The sequence below is a fragment of the Acanthopagrus latus genome, chromosome 2 (genome assembly GCF_904848185.1).
Source record: "Acanthopagrus latus isolate v.2019 chromosome 2, fAcaLat1.1, whole genome shotgun sequence".
Lineage (NCBI taxonomy): Eukaryota > Metazoa > Chordata > Actinopteri > Spariformes > Sparidae > Acanthopagrus > Acanthopagrus latus.
This window is the reverse complement of record NC_051040.1, coordinates 15,967,689-15,986,951: the sequence shown is the minus strand read 5'-3', so window position 1 is coordinate 15,986,951 and position 19,263 is coordinate 15,967,689. Positions and strand designations below refer to the sequence as shown.

The 19,263-nt window shown below is 41.5% G+C and overlaps 1 protein-coding gene across 1 annotated transcript; it reads right to left on the bottom strand.

Moving 5' to 3' along the window:
* Positions 1 to 32: 32 nt before the first annotated feature.
* Positions 33 to 19,244, bottom strand: foxn1 (forkhead box N1). The gene is made up of 10 exons (XM_037120106.1): positions 18,713 to 19,244; positions 18,465 to 18,579; positions 8,059 to 8,206; positions 6,920 to 7,246; positions 5,891 to 5,986; positions 4,352 to 4,473; positions 4,092 to 4,188; positions 2,749 to 2,956; positions 2,193 to 2,627; positions 33 to 1,863 (listed from the first exon to the last, which is right to left on the bottom strand). The coding sequence occupies exons 2-10, from the start codon at positions 18,503 to 18,505 to the stop codon at positions 1,559 to 1,561; spliced, it is 1,779 nt and encodes a 592-aa protein (XP_036976001.1). The 5' UTR covers positions 18,506 to 18,579; positions 18,713 to 19,244; the 3' UTR covers positions 33 to 1,558.
* Positions 19,245 to 19,263: the final 19 nt, after the last annotated feature.

The window sequence follows — 19,263 nt, the reverse complement described above, 5'->3', positions numbered from 1 at the left end:
TGAAGTAAGAGATCAAACAGACAGTTGCAGAGGGAAATCTTTTCGATTTATTTATTAACAACACTCTTGAATCAGTTAACCACAACATTTTTACAAAAGCAGCAGTAACAAATGCAGTAAAATAGTGCTAAAATAAAGCGTGCCATGTAAAGCCTGCAGGTGGTGTGTGATGTAGGTGAAGAACAGAGCACAAAATGCAAACAGATAGTAAAAGATGTGACGTTACATCAGAAGACAGTTCCTCATGAGGAACAAGCTGCAGCTCACTGATTGTCTCTGCTGCCATCTTCTGTGACAACAGACTTACTGCACTGACCCACCAGTCATCATCCACCACGATGGCACATTATTACACTTTATCATCAAATGAAGCTCTTGTCTTTGCCGAGCCCATGGCTACAATCTACAATAAGTTATCTTACTGAAATGTTTTAAAAACAATAATAATAATGATAATAATGATAATAATAATAATAATAATAATAATAATACTATATTGAACTTGAAGATGTTGAAACATACAAAAGCAAATCAGAAGTGAATTTTGTTGGCCACTAGACATCGGTGTAAACAAGTCGTCTCATGTAATTAACTTCAAAGCTGATATGGGAAAACTTGTTGGCATATTTACACATGAAGAAGTTACAGAGTAACATTAGAAATAATCTCAAGATGGCATTAATCAGGAGCATTACGTGCAACCATCACTCTCTTTCAGCTAATTGTGTCTGCTATGTGGTGACTAGAAGGTAGTGTGCCGCAGAGCTTTTTCTATGCAAACACCTGCCTTCACACACCATGGGAGTGGAGAATGAACCACAGCAGTTGCAGAGCTGAAACTCACTATAAAGCTCCATAAAACTGCAGATTCAGTCATTTGCATTTTCAATTTAAATCATCTCCCAAACCTCGTGCACACTAAACCAGGAAATTGTAGATCAGTTTCAGGTCATAGGCTGATAAGGTGCTGATGCAGAATATATCAAAGAATTTAAGTATGTTTTTCTATTTGAAAGACTGAGGGGTGAGCTGAAGCAGTCGGGACTTTATCATAGTCGCCAGCCGATCACAGGGCTCACACATGGAGACAGACGATAACACACACATATGCTTTAATTTAAAGTGCATATCTTTGGACCGTGGGAAAAATCTCAAAGAAGTTTATCCCTCAAATATACATAATGTCAAATTTGTCATTACAATTTGTAAAAGGTAAATAACAAACTCAATTCAAAATACATGTAACAATATAAGTTTCAATAAAACATTTAATTACAATATTAATCATTACTTTTTTTTATCAAACTTAATAGCGTTCCTTTATTCATCATGAGATATAGCAGAAGCTCTTGTAAACGTTAAAGAATGCAGGAGAAGAAATGTGTGCTGAATTATGCAAACAAAATATTTAACAACAGCTCCTTTTTTTCCTGCATCAAAGCTAATGCGAATGATTGCTAATTCTAATACTGTGGCTTGGATTTGCCTGCAGTAACACTCCCCATTCTGGTTACTACAGATCTCAGATGGCTCTGGGGGAAGTGAAAGAGTCACGTCTTTACATTAAGGAGATGGAGGTGGTGCAGGAGGTCAGATAACCTGCCAAACTCTCCACCCCTGAATAAACCGCAGGCTGCAGCCCATTCAAGCAGCCATTCTGCTCGACGTTTGGTCCACAGTCTGTGTTTTCGTCCTCGTCCTCGTCCTCATACTCGTACGATTTCCGTCGCCCGGTAAGAGGAGGCGAGACCTGCATACAGCTGTTCTGGACTTCCTGGAGGGCAGAGGCGGAGGACAGTGTCGTGGTGGTGACCTGCGGATCCGAAACCAGGCTGTCCCTTCTTAACTCCTCCCATAAGTTTCCTGAGAAAATGAAGAAGTATGAGACGTGTTAACGATTCATTGGCCAACAGAAAAACAACAGAGCTTGTTGCAGTCACACAGGAATTCACTGTCTGATCGCATTTGTCTCCTGACGAACGAAAGTGTCGTCACTATTGACTGGATGGGCAAATTCTATTCACTTATCAGCCTACATACGTATCTGTCATCTATCTTAAAAGTTAATATTCACTGATCATATCAACACTGATGCTTCTGTCGCTATCTAAGGAAACTACATGCAGACGTTGGACGAAGTTGAACCTGCTTGTTTTCTACCAATCATATTGCCTCACATTGAGTGTCATTACCCTGCAGCTGTAGGTCCGTCAGACTGGGGTTGAGCGTATCGATGTCATAACCGGCGTCTCCCTCCATCAGGAAGTCCTGCATGCTCCTCGGGCCCACACTGTACTCACCCTGCAGGTTGTAAGCAGGTGGCATCTTACCAGCCATAGGTGAGCTCAGGCTCCCAGCGGCGGCTGGCTCACCACAGGGTGAGTACAAGGCAAATGAGTTGCTGGGGTGAGCAGCCATGGGAGGCTGGTAGCAGGGCAGCTGAGGCTGAAAATGGGCATACTGTGGATGACTGATGGATGGGCAGGGTGGTTGAACTTGGGACGGGGTGCAGGATGACGAGCTGGTGCTGTAGGCAGGAGTCACTCTGGATAACAACGCCGCAGTGGGGTAAAGTGGCAGAGACCTGTGCTTCTCTGGTCTCTCTGCCATCAGACGATCAAGGCATTCTGTGAAAAAAAAAAAGTCTGCATCAATTAAAGCTTGAATCAAATTCAAAGATTGATTAACTCTTTTAATCGCATACTATAACGAATTCCTGTGGAGATCAGTCTCCTCTAGAGGACACACCTGGCTTCGCCATGCTCCTGCGAACGCTGATGGGGTCCTTGCGACGCCACTTGTGCAGCTCATCCTGCATTTTCTCCACCTTGGCCGGATTGAGGGACCACAGGCAGCCTTTACGGGTCGAGGTCCCATTCTTGTTATCCACCTTCACAAAGCACTTGTTCAGGGAGAGATTGTGGCGCACAGAGTTCTTCCATCCATCAGGAGCTGTCTGAAAGCAGAGAGGGGAAGGAGACACGCAAAAGAAAATAAATTAAGACATGATGTGTGTTTTTACTGCTTTTATTCTTTTGATTGTATTTATATAGAAAAGCTGAAGCTTTGTCTATCAAAGCGCTTGATTATTCTCATTCTAAAAGGCTCTTACTCACCACCTGACTGTGTTTCAGCGTCCAAATGTTATGACAGTTGTTACAAATGTGCTTAAATCCAAATACATTAACCACGATATACCCGACCGCGCCTGGAGGAAATATTAAAACATGTACTCGTTTCTCCACCATCTGCAATGTCTGTTATCTGCATGCCATAGCAAGTGTCCACTGAACTGAACTGAACTCCATCCCTGACAGTGTTCATAAAGTATTTAGATATATCTCGTGCCTTTTGCGAAAGTGCCACGACTTCCCCAAGTATATCACTAATCATCTGTCTCATCTCTTTTCTGGCCCTGCAGCCTGAGTTTAATGTGACAGGCAGCTGTTTGGAGCGCAGCCATCTATAGAGCCCCTTCTGTAACATGAATGGCAGCAAGTCTTTGAGCTCCTTCCAAAGGTGAGTCTCAACTTATTTGATTTGTAGATATGTGGAAAAAAAATGTACACGACGACCGAAACAGAAGTGCAACCCTGCAGCTGGATCATTTAATCGCAGTCACAAGTACAGAGGCAAACGTTTCGGGTGTTTTCACAAAGTTATACAGCCTGGCAGGTGACTTGTTGATTAAGCAGTTTTGACAAATGTCGTCCTGCATCGTTGGCACTTCGTCATGACCCATATGGGGAAAACAAATTTCTGATTTAATGCACTATAATGCTCCTCATTATCTGTATCATTTGGTGTCACAAAGAGTTAATGAAGGAACAACAAATTATTATCATTATTTCTAGCCTATTGTCAGACTGCAAACCGACCACATGTTATGAATAATGACTGAGAGGTTGAGGCAGGATGAAAAGAGGGATAATTCATCTTTCAGGGCTTTCTAGAGCCTTGACAATCTTCAGAAACATGATGACCATTGAAGAACAAGCCGTTCAACGGAGATGAAACTACATAAGAAAAAACTTTTTTTTTCCGGTGGGTAAATTCCAGCAAGGTGACGGTGAAAACATGAACTGTGATACCTTGAAATAGGGGAAGTGTTCCGTCATGAAGCTGTAGATCTCGCTGACTGGCAGGCTTCCAGTTTTACTGTTCTTCAGAGCCATGAAGATCAAGATGCTGCAGTCAGGATGGAAAAACCTTTTAACATCTAATTTTTCTCCTCTTTTATTTTCTTTTTAGCACAAACCAATGCCATCCAACTGACTTAAAGATAACAGTCACATAAGAATTGCACACATATACAAACATATCACAAAACTATGATGAAATGCAAAGTTACCTGTATGAGTAAATCGGCTTGGGGAAGAGCGAGGGTGTGGTGCTCCCCTGTTGTGACTTAGTGGAGAAAGAATACTTTGAGCTGTTGGGCTGCCCATTGTTGGAGTACGGTCTAGATGAGACCTGCAGAACATGAACGCATACAAAAATTAATGATCTGTAAATCAATAAAACCTCCAAGTGTTATGTAAAGGCTCGATGAGTCATGTTTGTCCATAAAACCATGACTTGTTCTGGTGTTAGAAAAAACAGACCAGAGGGTTTTACTGCACCAAACTTTTTTTCTTTGAACAGAATTGGTGCACTGACTTGTCTGACATTCTAACTGTACTTGCTTCCTAAAATTCAAATTGGTGATTGGAGATGCGCTCGATTATGACATGCTCGTGCAGAAATTTCCTTTCATAAATCCCAAATCGAGTCGTAAATGTGCACCCATGGATCAGCCCTCTCACCAGTGGTTCTTTACAGTGAGTGGAGGCAGCAACAGAAAATTAATATTCATTTATATATTTGCATCTGAGATGGAAGTTTGCACACGCTTGTTATCAATTCCTCCATTCACAGCCGTGGGAGGACAGTGACGTCGGTAACATGGGGGTTCGTGGTGGTGACTGGACTACTCTTTAATGAATGAGACGGCAGGATCGATATGGAGAACTTCTTTGACGGTGTTTTACTGAACTCCGTAAGCGAGATGTTGTAACTGACTCTGAGTGTGAAAATGCGGATATTTTAACATGTAAGTGATTGTGTAAACATAAATATGCAAACAGTAAGCTGCAAATTATCCTGGGATATCATTTTAAAATGGAAGTTTGATACGTGAACACAGTTTACTTACTGAAGTTTAGCTACGGTGAACTCGTCCCGCGACATGATTGGGACTCACAATGGGGAAATATTGATTTAAGCTCTAAGTTGACTGTTATTAACTAAAAGGTGTTTATGAGATAACTGCACTACATGTGAATGCGTGAGTGACACTGTTCTGTTCTAATATTTATGGAAACATGGATCTGTAATTAAGGTTTGATATGAAGTGAAGTTAAACGTGAGATGCATCATTATGTGTAAAATAATGCCTCTCACGTTTTATTCCTGCAGTCCGGGCTTATATTTACCATCTCTGTCGCCACGTCAGGGTCCAGTCCCCACAATGTTCGTCCACATGGGTCAAAGTTTCCGCAAATTTAAGCACATTTCAACATCTATTACTTTGTGTTATTTTTACGACTGTATTGATTTGGGCATGAACACAAGACTATGTGTCGTTTTTTATCGTCAACATAACAAAATGCTTTGTAAAATGAAATCTTACTTTCTAGGTAGGTCAGGCACATTAACTGATAAGTCTGACAGCTGCTCCTCTTTACCACACTCCATCTGACAAAATAGTTCCAGTGCCCCTGGGTGACAATATCTTGGCTTATTTAGATTACTGTGATACCATCAAGTCAGCAGCTCAGTACCTGTCGCTCATATATATCGTGTAACACAAACATCGTATCCTTCGGTTCAGCCACGCAAACACACGAACCTGCTGTAGAGGGTGCGATGAGCCGTAGGACGGGAAGCTTTGAGACAGAAAGCAGGAGGGCCCTTCTGGCACAGCCGGTGGTTCTGTGTACGAACTCTAAATACGATGAGGCAAAAAGAAATTGTTCAAAAGAAACAAATTAGAAAACATTGATTGTATGTGATTAGTTGAATTTGGGCCTAATCTTGACCTTCTGGCATAATTCGAGTTTTAGAAGACATTTGTTTCACTTCTCATCCAAGAGGCTTCTTCAGTTCTGACTAACTGGAGGGGAGTTGCAGGCTTTTAAACTCTGTTTGGGAGTGTCCTTACAGACTGTGTGAGTGTGAGCTCTGAGTTTCAGAGACGTTAGAGCTGCTGGCCGTTGACCCAACCGGCCTTCATGTTGCATTGCTAGGGCAAGCCAAGGTGTGAATGGTTGTTAAGCTGTCTGCACTGTAGGTGGGTGTGTCGCAGGCCACCGCCTCTGTTCAAAGACGGTCATTCCAGTTTGACATAGATGGATGATTTTACTCCTCTTTCAAACCACTGGTCTTCTAGAGAAGATAATTACATTGTTGTCCTTAACAACACTGTGAGGACGCTCCCACACATGTTGTTTGTTTAATGCCTGCGACTCCCCTCCAGTTACAATTGACGAAGGGTGGAACGGCTTCAAGAAACTGAAACACATATAGTAGCCAACGATACTACAGCGTACAGCACTACAGAATTAGCTGCTGAATGTTTCACAGTGTTCATCAGCTAGTCTCAGTTGCAAGCGGACTGTAAATAAAATATAATACATTAACTCAAACGTTTATTTTTATTGCAAGTAATATTAAATTGAACTTAAAAGAGATTTTTCATACGTTCTCATTGACCCCGATGTTTTGTTATGCATCTCAGCGCCTACATGCTGATGAGTCATACAAATGCTAAAGCATACGTTATGGTTTAGCGTCTGTATGACTCATCAGCGCCAAGTTCAAGCCAGTCGACAACGTGTGCACTGCTGAACTAAAATCAGTGTACCATGCGTATAGCAACCTGAAAGCTGCAGTTGTACTGGTCCCAGGACGCCATTGCTTCGCCACTTGAGCTGTGGGGACAATTGTCGGGGCTGTGTGTCTCCTGCAGACAGCTGAAGGACGACGAGCACCGTTGGAGATGACCCGCGGCCGCCACTGCTCCGTCACTGAACTGTCGCTGGTACGAGTGGAAAGGGTCAGAGTCGCTGGGGTCTCGTCCTGGTGCTGTTCCCGACCCCGGACCGAGGATCTCATCATCACTGTACCTCCTGCCCACAGCCGCAGTCCTCATGCTGAACGTGTTGCTCTCACACTGGGCGAAGCAGGCACCCCTGCCCTCATCAGCCTGTGGTATGACCATTAAAACAGCAGACACAAATTATTCAAGAAGTAATTTACAATGAATGCTTACTGTTGACAATCCAATCAGGGCTGGGATCAAGACCAAGAAACTGCAAAGTGTGAATCCCTCCAGGCCACAAAATCTCCTCTCTCGTAGTAAACATACCACGTGAACAACGGTCTCAGCCTTTCACGAGCACATACCTCCGTAGGTTATAAAAGCTCCGGTGCTTTACAGTTAAAGAGCACTTGTAGTAAATATGCTGAGGAATAAGTTGTTACAACCAGAAGCTGGTTATCATAACTTTGCATAAAGATTAGATGCAAGGGTAGAAATATAGCCTGAGGTAAGAAAATCTGCCTGCTAGCACTAGTCACTGCATCCAGCCAAGGAAGAGTCTGACATCCAACCCCCATAAAACACTGAGGTCTTTGAACAGTTTAAACCAACAAGGTATTATTTGTTATTCTGAGCTTTAAAGGTGCCGCTGGACAGATTTGTCGAGCTCTGGAGAGAGCCTGGCCAGCCGTTTCCCCTTGTTCGCTGTCTTATCTGCTGAGATAAGCCAACTGGCTGCTGTTTGTAGCTTCATACCGGCCACACGCACAAAAAAAATAATCACGAGCAATTGCAGGTTAAACATTTCTCATTGGAATGGCCATGGACAATACATTTAACTTAATGCACACACCATTCATGTACAGCTACAGTCTGTACACACTGGAGTACAGACTGCAGCCAGATGCAACTCAGAGCTGATTTTATGTTTCCAGTATTACACAGAGGAATCTGTTATTGTTCAGGCAGCTCAGTACCTGTGATTCTGCCATCTGCTGGCAGGTGGTCCCACAGGGTTCGCAGGTGTGTAGACCAGCCTGAGGGCTTGATGCCTGAGACCTGCTGCTGCTGCTGCTGCTGGGGTAAAATTGCAGGGAGTCTGACATTCTGTAGCAAAATCTGCTCCTGCGAAGAGATTTAGAAAAAAAAAAAAATGGCCCAGCTGTGATCAAACAGATGATGTATCTTACTGGTTGGCCCAACAGGGGGCTGCATAGTTTGAAATGGATGGTATGCAACAAATTAGCAACATAAAGCCAAATCTTAAGGTCACAGGACATTTTGTTCGCTCTCAGCAGCTGGTTATATTTATTCAGCATTACGATTAGGAACAGACAGACGGACTCTGGCCAAAGTTAAAAACATTTACCTGTGAGAATTTCACAATACATTACAGGAAGGCAGTTTCTCTTTCTAAATAAGTAAGTTCGAAAAAAAAGTATGTTGTAGGATGTATAAATGCTCGTGAAATATATGGGATCCTTGATTATCTCAGCTAAAGACGTTATCTTTTCGCCCTGTTTTCGTGTCCGTTGGTTGGTCGGTTTGTTGGGTTGTCAGCAGAATTACACAAAAAAACTACTGTACAGATTTCCACAGAATTTGGATGGAGGGTGGGTCTCGGCCCAGAATAGACCCCATTAACTTTTGGTGCTGATCCAGGTAAATGGACTGATCCAGGAGTTTTTTTGCGCTGCTTCAACATTTTAATCAATCATATGATGCATGGATCCTGATGGGATCTACCAGTGAGTAAAATTTGTTGCAGATCCTATTAAATCCGGACCTAGCGAATTTGAATGTGTTTCATCTGATGGTGGATTAGACTTGATTCAGTTAAAGGGGACTGCTGGGCCTTGGCAGAGGTTTGCACTGAGTAAAATTCTAGCTGTCTATAATTTTTTATAATCTGAGCCAGAGGGCAGAGTGACTCCGTGCAAGAAGTCAGTCAATCAATGGAATGTCTGATCCTAGTGCCGTTACGCATCTTAGTAACAGTACAATACTAAAGGCATTTTCCTTTTAGCCTGTGGGCCACCTATTAATGTCATCTTCGGTGCTTCAGAGGTAAAATGTTTGGGCATCCCCACTTTAAATTGTGGATTCAGTTAATAAAAGAAAATGTGAGTCATAAAATCAGGGATTCTCAGGATGATTCTACTTTTGATTTATGTTGCTCTTAGAACATGACAGAAAGCACAAAGCACTCATTGTCACTGATCCTTTGAGATCATATCTAGAGTCATTAATGCATCGTCAATCTGCAAGATACACTACACTGTGTCCTCTGACAGCGTGAGGGCAGGCGTGAGAACAGTTGAGTTCACTTTCAGTGACTGTTTATCAAAACACCAAAGTCTGATGTTAGTGGATGTACACGGGGGCCGGGGTCGAGTGCAAAAAAAGTGACATCTGATATCATCGGAGCTGACAGACACGTGGCTCGTGTTCCAGGTGAAGGTAACCTAAACACCAAGCTCATTAAAACTGCCAAGAAACCATGGCTGTTAGGTCACATAAAGCCAAAAAAATGCTGAGGCAGAGAAAGTAGGGTTGACCTGTAGTGTGTACGAGAGAGAGAGAGAGAGAGAGAGAGAGAGAGAGAGAGAGAGAGCGAGGGAAAGCAATCGCAGCTCTTTCTGTTCAGATCAAAGGGAAGCGAGAGTGTCGAGCTGAAAGTGGAGAGATCACCTTTTCACCACTGTGGCAACAAATCCTCTCCTCTGCTTGACAGACACGCTGCCACCAGCCAGAACGGATGCACTTACAGTAAGAGAAATAGACACTTCAGCAGTGGTGTGTGTGCGTGTGTGTCACTTTCTAATCTTTAAGACCACAAAAAAAGTCTTTTTGGCTGTGTCAGTGTCCGTAGATCAGCGGCTCTCAAAGTAAAGCAAAAAGCAAAAAATCATTTACACAATAATTCCTTCCACAAGTGGCACGATGACAGAATCTATGACTATTTTGGACATGGACTTAGTACACCTTTCATAATAAAACATGTATTCACAGGTTTGACATATACGGGTGCAGCACCAGTTTGCATGCCTCACAAATATAACGTCATTTTTCATTATAGATCAGCAATCATTAAAAACCCAGCTGCTGTGCAATATTTTGGTTCTGAAGGTATTTCCAGGCTCCCCTAAGGCTGTCCCAACAAATATTCCATCTTGTGCACGAGGAGAAAAACATTTCTTCACCTGTTTTCCAAGGCCTTCCTTCTTTGTCCTAATCCACACAGAGAGGGTTAACAAGAATTACATAAGTCTCGTTAAATTAGTACATTGTGAATCCAACCCGATAACTTTGTCATCAGTCGGGAAAAGCAAGCGCACGTCACTTCCAGCTACAAGGTTACAGGAAACACAGGCGCACCTTGAAAAACTTGTTAAAGATCTCTGCGCAACAGACTGAACTTTCTGGAGTTTTTCAAAAGTCACTTTTCAATATTTTAGGATATCTGATGCATATCGTAGCTCTAGAGCACGAATGGCCCGTCAGTACAGAAGAGGTACAGATGGTGTACGAGCAAAAAAAGCAAGTAACTGGGTTCAACTGTGATGATCAATAGAGACGAAGCTGGTTATTAGTTTGGATTTGGATTTGCATATTATTTACAGAATGGAAGTTCATAGTCCCCGTGCTGTAAAAACAATGCTGGCCTTGTTCCCACGTTGACAGTAGGACGTGCCCACATTTCTTTGCTAGCATGAGATGTAACCGGCACTTAAATCTTAGGAGCGGTCTGTGTATCTTCAGCCAAAACGTTTGTGGAATTCAATGAAGTAAGTCACTACTAATTACTAAGTGTGTCTCTACTACTTCTGGGATTAACCCACTCTTCAAAGATGTGTTGTTTATAACAACGTACATCTCTGGAGTGACAATATAGCCAATTAGGTTTTGGATTTGTTCCTGTGTGATAATCTGATCTGATCCTTTCTGATCTTTTCTGTCCGTGTCGGCTCATTCGGCTTTTAGAATCTATAAAGATCGCTCATAAGACCCACAAGATGAGCGGCAGCATTTCAACCTCCTGTGGCCCTCATATTAAAGGGCAAGTGCGCAATTTTCAAGTCTTTTATATTAAAAAAAAAAAAAAAAAAAACCAATTGTCAGGTGCCTGTATGAACTTTAAAAACAGGTTTTACTATAAAAATTAAGCCCAGCTGCAGCAGTTAATTGCTGCTGACATGTTGGTGCAACTGTTCTAGTAATCAACTGTAAATAATTTAATTATGCTGTTTGATTAGTATTTCCAGCTTCGATACATCCATTTGGTTGGTTCAAACATTTAATTTTAATTCAATTTTACTTTACTTTAATCTTACTAGCATTATGAATTCATGATCTTAATTGAAACAGAGTATTCCGACATTTCAAATTCACTGCAAACACACACATTGTTCCAAAAAACTCTTAAATGTATTGAGTATTGCTGGGTAATCATATATTCTTGTTCTGTGTAACACTAAATCCCTGTTGGCACAAAATGCTTCTCATCAGCTGCTCAGAACTCTATCTGGATTACCCATCATGGAACATGACATAAAAACCACACACCACCCATCAGATCTCACGTGTTTTCTTGCATCATTCACCAAAAACGTTTTTAAACTATATGCAAATTATCTGGTTGTTTGTGATGAGGCAAGCCAGGGGGAGGAAAAAAAAACTGGGCGAGGCTGAGATCATGCCAACAAATGTCAAAAGTTGAAGCCAACAAGTTGTAGACACAGCGGTGTAGAAGTAGTTTGTTTACATATACTAATTTCGATCTTCAAGGGTTTGGATGAATAAATAAAAGATTCTTTGGACTTTTCTGGGCACAACACAAATCCGTATGGCATCGCGTGGGGTCCAGAGTGCTGTGCATTGATGACTCACCCGCTGCATATTGCGCAGTCTATATCAAAGTGGCGGTAACTGTGTTGTTTTACTCTAGCACTGTACATGAGTAAAGTTTTGGGGTACTTGTACTTGACTTGTATATTTCCAATTCCACTTTACTCCAATTCATGTCAGAGAAGAGAAATATTAGGCGCTTACTGTACTGCACTGCAAGAGATCCCGTTCTCCAACATTTCATTCCAAGTCAAAGATAAGAGGGAAGTCTAAAATATAACTAGGAAGGTGTTTAACAGCACTTTTTTTCTTCTCTTTTGTCACAGTACATATTTATCTGGTGACCCTCTAAGGGGACACAGACCCCCTTCAGTTAGAAACCACTGCACGAGACTACGAAACTACACTGTATGAGGCAGCTGTGACTCACCGCTGCCCTCTGCTTGTTCGTTGATTCATCATTATTAGTCATCTGATTACGAGAAATAATAAACATGATTGACATTTTGCTTGTGACATCTAAGTACACTTTGATTACAATATTTTTTATTTCGATAAGATTTTAATTGAATGACTTTTTAATAGTAACAGAGTACTTAATAGAGTAACAGAGTACTTATACATTGTGGCATCGACTTCTACTTCCACCATGGAGGTTTCCGGGCGTTTTCTAAGGGACTGTCATAATGATGTCACCTCAACAACGAGCAGGATTGATCACACGTTTTAGACCTTCATCAAGGATTCAAGACCTTATTTTATTTAAAAAGAAATAACATATCATAATATCATCAATAACATTTCTCATCGTTTGTGATTAAATCTGAGACATGACTGACAGTAACTCGTGCTGCCAAGGTCTTATGCGCACAAAGGCCCACATCTCATGACAGCCACTAAATGGTGAATGAACGTGGGAATATTTTTCGCCGTGGCCTCGATACTGTGAGTTACTTTTATCACAGCGCATCTCATTACATCATCTTATGACTGACCGCATTGAACTGATTTGATTGAGGTATTTTACCAGAACTGTGTGAAACTTATGAAGTGATTACATAATTTTATTCGACAAGTGTAGCAGCATGATCACATCTTTTCTGGATGTAAGAGTAAATGTATTTTATCCAAAGTAGTGTTCACACTAATTAAGTGTAAAACAGTCTGTGATCCAGACAATAATATGATACGACCAGTAAAAGATACATAACAAAAGATAATAGATTTTGATTGACTCCGAGACTGATACGAAAGATGTCGCACTGCAGAACGTACAAACGCAATGAAAACAAATGTCTGTGAAGTGGAGAAAATTTTGAGTCCATAGTTTTCAAATGAGATAAACAGGTTCAGCTTCATTGTCAAAATAAAACACAGTTACAGTGTTTTACCGGTAGACTTGACATGAGAAAGCTGCCGCTCAGTGTCACAGAGTTCAAGCATTGTCAACACCTGCAGCTGTGACAACAACATCATGACAATACGCTGTTCTCTCACGCAGATGAAGTTTAAAAAAAAAAAAAAAAAAAAAAAAGAAGTTTTTTAAAGAATGTACATAAAGTGTTTACCAGAGCAAAAAGAGCAAAATTGTTGCAGGAGTTTATGTAGAAAAAAATATATTAAATTGTCAAATTAACTCACCTAACCTTTCCAGTCAATTGCTGCCCCCTCTCTTCTTTGTGGATTTGTAGCCTGGATTTTCTCAGACCTGAGACCTGAAGCATCTGAGCTCACATCCAGTGTGAATCAGCACTCCTCGTGGCCCATACACTCTGACACTGAGCCACTTCTATTAGATTGGCTCTCTAAATATGTTGTATGGAAATGGTTGATGGGCTGGTTTTAGATTTTGGCAGGTCTGAATATCATCCTCAGTCTCTGTTTGTGTGTGTATGTGTGTGCGCGTGTGCGCGTGTGTTTGCACGTGCACGCGTGTGTGCATGCGCCTGTGTGTGTGTCTCTGGCTCTTGCCTAGGCCAGCCCAGGAGTAAGATATACAGACACAAAAAAACCTGCCGCAACAGGTTCCAAGAGATCTACTCTTGCAGTCATTGGCAGCTGGCAGCCTTCTCTTCCGCCTTCCATCAGTCTTTCTTTGCCTCACTGAATGGTTACTTGTCTGAATGGGACATAAGATACACTAGTGATCACAGCCAGTGGCAGTGAGCGGGCGCCGTGTCCTGGATTTCTGAGCTCGCCCATGGCGAAGGCTGTCATACTGTAAATGTGATCTATCTCAACTTAACTGCTGCGCATTCACGCAAAAAAAAAAAAAAAAAAGTGCACACAAGTAAACACACGAAGGTTTATTTTTACTTTTAAAGCATGTAAGAGCAACGCAGGCTACTCACTGTGGACATTTCAGTTTCTGATGCAACCAACAATGTCATAAACGAATAAACGTGCCGACCCATCAGGCTCGTTGTTGCTCTGCAGGATGGGAAGTCAAATTAATCTCAGAACCACGGGGCAGCTCCATCGCACATTTAAGATGCTCCTTTTTCTTGAGAGAAATTGAAACTGTAACTTTTACAGTAAGGGTAGGAGGCTCACACAGTAGGAGAGGTAGAGAGGTAAAGGAGAAAGTGAGAGAGGGAGAGGGAGTAAAGGTATGTCAGTACAGGTAGATTCCTATCCTATCCTCCCACTGAACCAGGAAAACAGTAACAGCCTTAGCCTTGTAGCTATACCTTGGACAAACTCTGTCCTCAGTGAGGGGGGCAGAATGACAGAGACAAGAGGATTAATTACAGATTGAATAAACTCTTGTGTTACAGTCCAAGGCCTCTGCAGAGCGATGCTACAGCTGAAGGCTCTTTCTCCCAAAGATGGAGTTGTTGAGGAGGGTGTAATGTGGTAACAGAGTCCACAGGGGCACCTCAGCGAAAGTCTCATTATCTTCTTGAAATAAGCTCCATGGGTGTTTTGTATCACGATGTGCCGCTGTGTCTGTCTTGTCATTTGAAAAAAAAAAAAACATGCTTCTCTTATCTCTTCTGTAATCACCACAACTCAGTGTTGTTTGTGCACCGGTCAAAGTTTTGACAATCCTGGACACGACCCAACAACAACAATACATATCAACACATTTAGACATCAGACAAATGTCATGCCCTTTGGTCAAAAAGAGATAGATATATGTTGTAAATAGATTACAACAGGTCTCACAGATAACTGCCATTGGATGAGGTTACTTTCACACTGACATGCGTCTATCTGTGCACATTTTTTACACTGTACTACATTCAAATGAGCATCTATTCATCCAAGTGGAATTCTGGCCTGCCAATTTAACATCTGACTCACCTTCTTGGACATGAATTTGGATTTACTGGCTATAAAAGAGTCACCAGCTTCAACAGAGTTACACAACACTGCTGCTTTGCTCTTTGTGGGATGAAACTTATTATATTATGTTGTTTGTCACACTTCTTCCAGCTGTGAAAACAGGTGTTTTCACTCTAGTTATTGATGGAAAGCACTTGCTGTCACGTCACTGATGGCGTGCAGCATCCGTATTACATTTGTGCTTGAATAACTGCAGGGATCAATGCAACTGGCAGCATCGTTTTGATCTGTTGCAGTCACAGACAGTTGCTCTCTCTCCTCATCCTTCCTGACTGATTCTTCTCTAGTTTTGCATCCTGCTAGCGTCCTTGCCACCACTGGTAGCATGAGGTGGTACCTGCAGCCCAATCAGGTTGCACAGGTAGTCCAGCTCCTCCAGGATGGCATGTCAATACATGCAGACACAACAAGATTTGCTGTGTCTCAAGAGCATTAAGGAGATACCAGGAGACTGGACCTTACAAAAGGAAAGCTGGACAGGGGCCACAGATGGGCATCAACCCAGCAGCAGGATGGGAATCTGCGTCTTTGTGTGAGGAGGAACAGGAGGAGCACTGCCAGAGTCCCACAGAGAGACCTCCAGCATGTTTCTGACCAAACTGTCTTCATGAGGGTGGCACGGGGGCCCGACATCCTCCTAGTGGGACCAGTGCTCACAACCCAGAACACCCTAATTATCAGGTCCGACACATGTTACAGGCGTGAAAGAGTCTGGAGATGCTGTGGTGAACGTTATGCACCCTGTAACATCATCCAGCATGACCAGTCTGGCAGTGTGTCGCCTGTCTGGGTGTCTGACAATGAAAGGTTTTAACAGTTGTTTCTGAATCACTTGATATACTGTTGATGCCCAGTGTTTACTGCAGTCAACATTTACATAATTCCTTCAAATCCATCCTTCTTTGTGGTCAAAGTGAATAAAATCTGAATCTGAATCTGGATCCAAATCTGACTATGCTAACAGGCTAAACTAAGATTGCAAACATGTTAGGAATTACACATGCTTAACATCAACATGGTAGCATGCTATTTTAGCCATACTACTTGAGAAGCTAACACTGATTTTGGCCTGTTGGAGAAGCTAACATTGTTGTTGTGGAGAAGTTAACACTGATATTAGCCTTTTAATAATAATAATAATAATACATTTTATTTAATGGTGCCTTTCATAGCACTCAAGGTCCCTTACATCAAGTACAGAAACAATCTATTAACAACAACATTAATAAAAACAGCAGCATAACCAACAATAAACACATTTGATAGGGAAGAGCTAAGTAAAGAGTTAAGATCAACATTTAGAAACAAATATAAGGTGCAGTTGATGCAGTTAGAGTGAGTAGGCTAGTTTAAAAAGTTGTGTTTTAAGAGCAGTTTTGAATTTTGTAATGGAGTCCAGTGAGCGGATGTCCACAGTTTGGGTGCAGCATGGGAGAAAGCCCTGGCACCCATTGTGTTGCATTTGATGACTGGTGGTGCCAGTAAACCTGCTGATGAAGATCACAGAGAGCGAGAGGGGGTGTAGGTTGGAAGCAGGTCCGTGCGTAAAAGACGGCATAGATCATGCAAGCAGTGAGGGTATTGGAGGGGAGAGTAGAAGTGGGCTTAGTGGACACATAAATCTGAGTGTCATCAGCACAACAGTGAAAGTTGATGCTGTGGTGCCGAAAGATATTGTGAGGAGGTAGAAGGTAAATGTTAAACAGGAGTGGCCCCAGCACTGAGCCCTGTGGAACTCCGTAGTGAACTGTGGAGCTTTCTGACCAGCAGTTCTGAATCCATACAGAATGTGTCCTGTGGACAAGGTAGGAGGCAAACTTTAGAGAAGTTAACACTGATATTAGCCTTCTGGAGAAGGCAACACTGTTAGCCAAGTGGAGACATTTACTTTGATGTTAGCCTGTATTGTAAGTATTGCAGCATTATAAAAAGGACCCAAAAGCCACAGCATACATGAGTAAGAATAAAGATATTGTCTTAAAAAATAAATAAAAGTCACCAATCAAAGATTACTTGAGCAAAAGTTTAAAAAATATATTACTGATATTACAGTAGATGTACTTAAGTATTAACAGTAAGCTTTATGTAAAAGTACATTTTACATGTATTAACTTGTATGTAGGCTAGGCCTGTGGGATGATTGATTAGGCTATAGGGCTACTTTTACGATTATTATTATTAATAATATTATTATCAATATTATATATTGAATCTGAACAACAATGGCCCCTTAAATCAATGAAGCCTGAAAAACAAATATTTATAACAGAAATATTCTTCCTCTGCTGTATTACTGTGTGTCTTCTGGCAACCTATCAGATTTACAACGAAGCCTGAAAAACAAATATTTATAACAGAAATATTCTTCCTCTGCTGTATTACTGTGTGTCTTCTGGCAACCTATCAGATTTACAACCCTTTGGATGGTTCAGGGTCCAAGTAAGCTAAACTTAATAAACAAAACCCTTACTGAGAGCAGACAGACAGAGTTGATTTAATTCAAAGAATGAAAAGCAAATGAGATCACTGGTATGCATCACACCCCGTAGGCTACATCTCAACCACCTTTCTCTGGAAGTTGTCAAAAAGAAATATAATGACAGTGGGCTGTCACCACAATAGCATTTGCATATCACTGACTGGTCACATGACACATCTTGAACTGATGTATTCCTTTGAGAATCTAGTGCTCCTGAAACCCAGGCCGTGCCCTGCACATGAAAGAATTGATTGTGTTGATTGAAGACTTTGTCATGTGCTGCTCACATGCAGAAGCATGCACTTTTTTCCACACAACTTTTCAATTAATGTGCCTTGTCTAGCTCTCGACCACATCTAGATTGTTTAGATTTCTCTGCCAAAAAAGTATTTTCATCAGAAGATAAGTGTAAGATGAAGAAAATGACAATCTAATTCCACATTTTATATAATCAGAAACAGTGTTCTATGGGTGTCTTTTGACATTCACAGACTACGAGGCAGAAACTCTCTCACTCTTCTTACGCGTGGTCAGTAACCACGAGACTTATAGTTAATAACACTCCAACTCAGCTTTTAGGCAGAAAATGAACTGCAGCATTCTTCTCACACTGGGAAAAGACTGACTCACATTACAATCTGAAAGGTTCAAATGTATCCAAAACGAGACAAGCGAGACAGAACACACGGTGTAAAAATGTTGTCTTACCTGTGGTAAGTGACATCCATCACACCTTTATTGACTGCCATGGGAACGGATGTAATGGGAGAGAGCTTTTGCTCTGAATGATGCCGTCTTACAGCGTTCTCCAGAAGAGTGGTCGCTAGATTAAACAAAAATGGTTTTGATTTGATAACCACTCTTTTGACCTCTATGTATCATAGTTTCACCCGGATCCCTGCCAAAGAGTTCAATTAAATGTTTTCAATCAGTTCCCTATAATTGATTTCCCTTACCTTCAATCGTTTTGACCCTTTGAAGGGATTTGCCTTCTGTCCTCTTGGCTCTCTTTAAATCAGTCAGGGGGGCCAGTGATCCTAATCCTATGGATGGCAATGAGATTTGAGTCTATCATGAAATGTAACCGTTTCAGTCAAAAACGTTGCAGCATCTCTATTCCAAAGAATTCTTGGAAGCTGAATATCTTGTTGTTGACAGACAAACACAAACCGGTTTGAGTAACTGCAGTATTTTCAAAAACTGCATCTAGTACAGTGAGTATAATTTTCTCCGAGATATATGAAGGCTGGTTAATCTCTGGTAGGATGCACCTTCCCAGTGTTATTTTGTTATTTTGTTGAAAGTTATTTATTTCAACTACTTAGTACCCAACAAATAAAGGCAGCACACATACAAACCTTAGGACAAATTAAACAGATCTCAATCGCAACCAATTTACGGTGGCCGTGTCGACTAACAGGCTAATGTTTTGGCCTGATGCATTTGCTGAGATTTGTCAACTTTGCCCCGAAGATTTGTGTGTGTGCTACATCAATACCATCTGGAT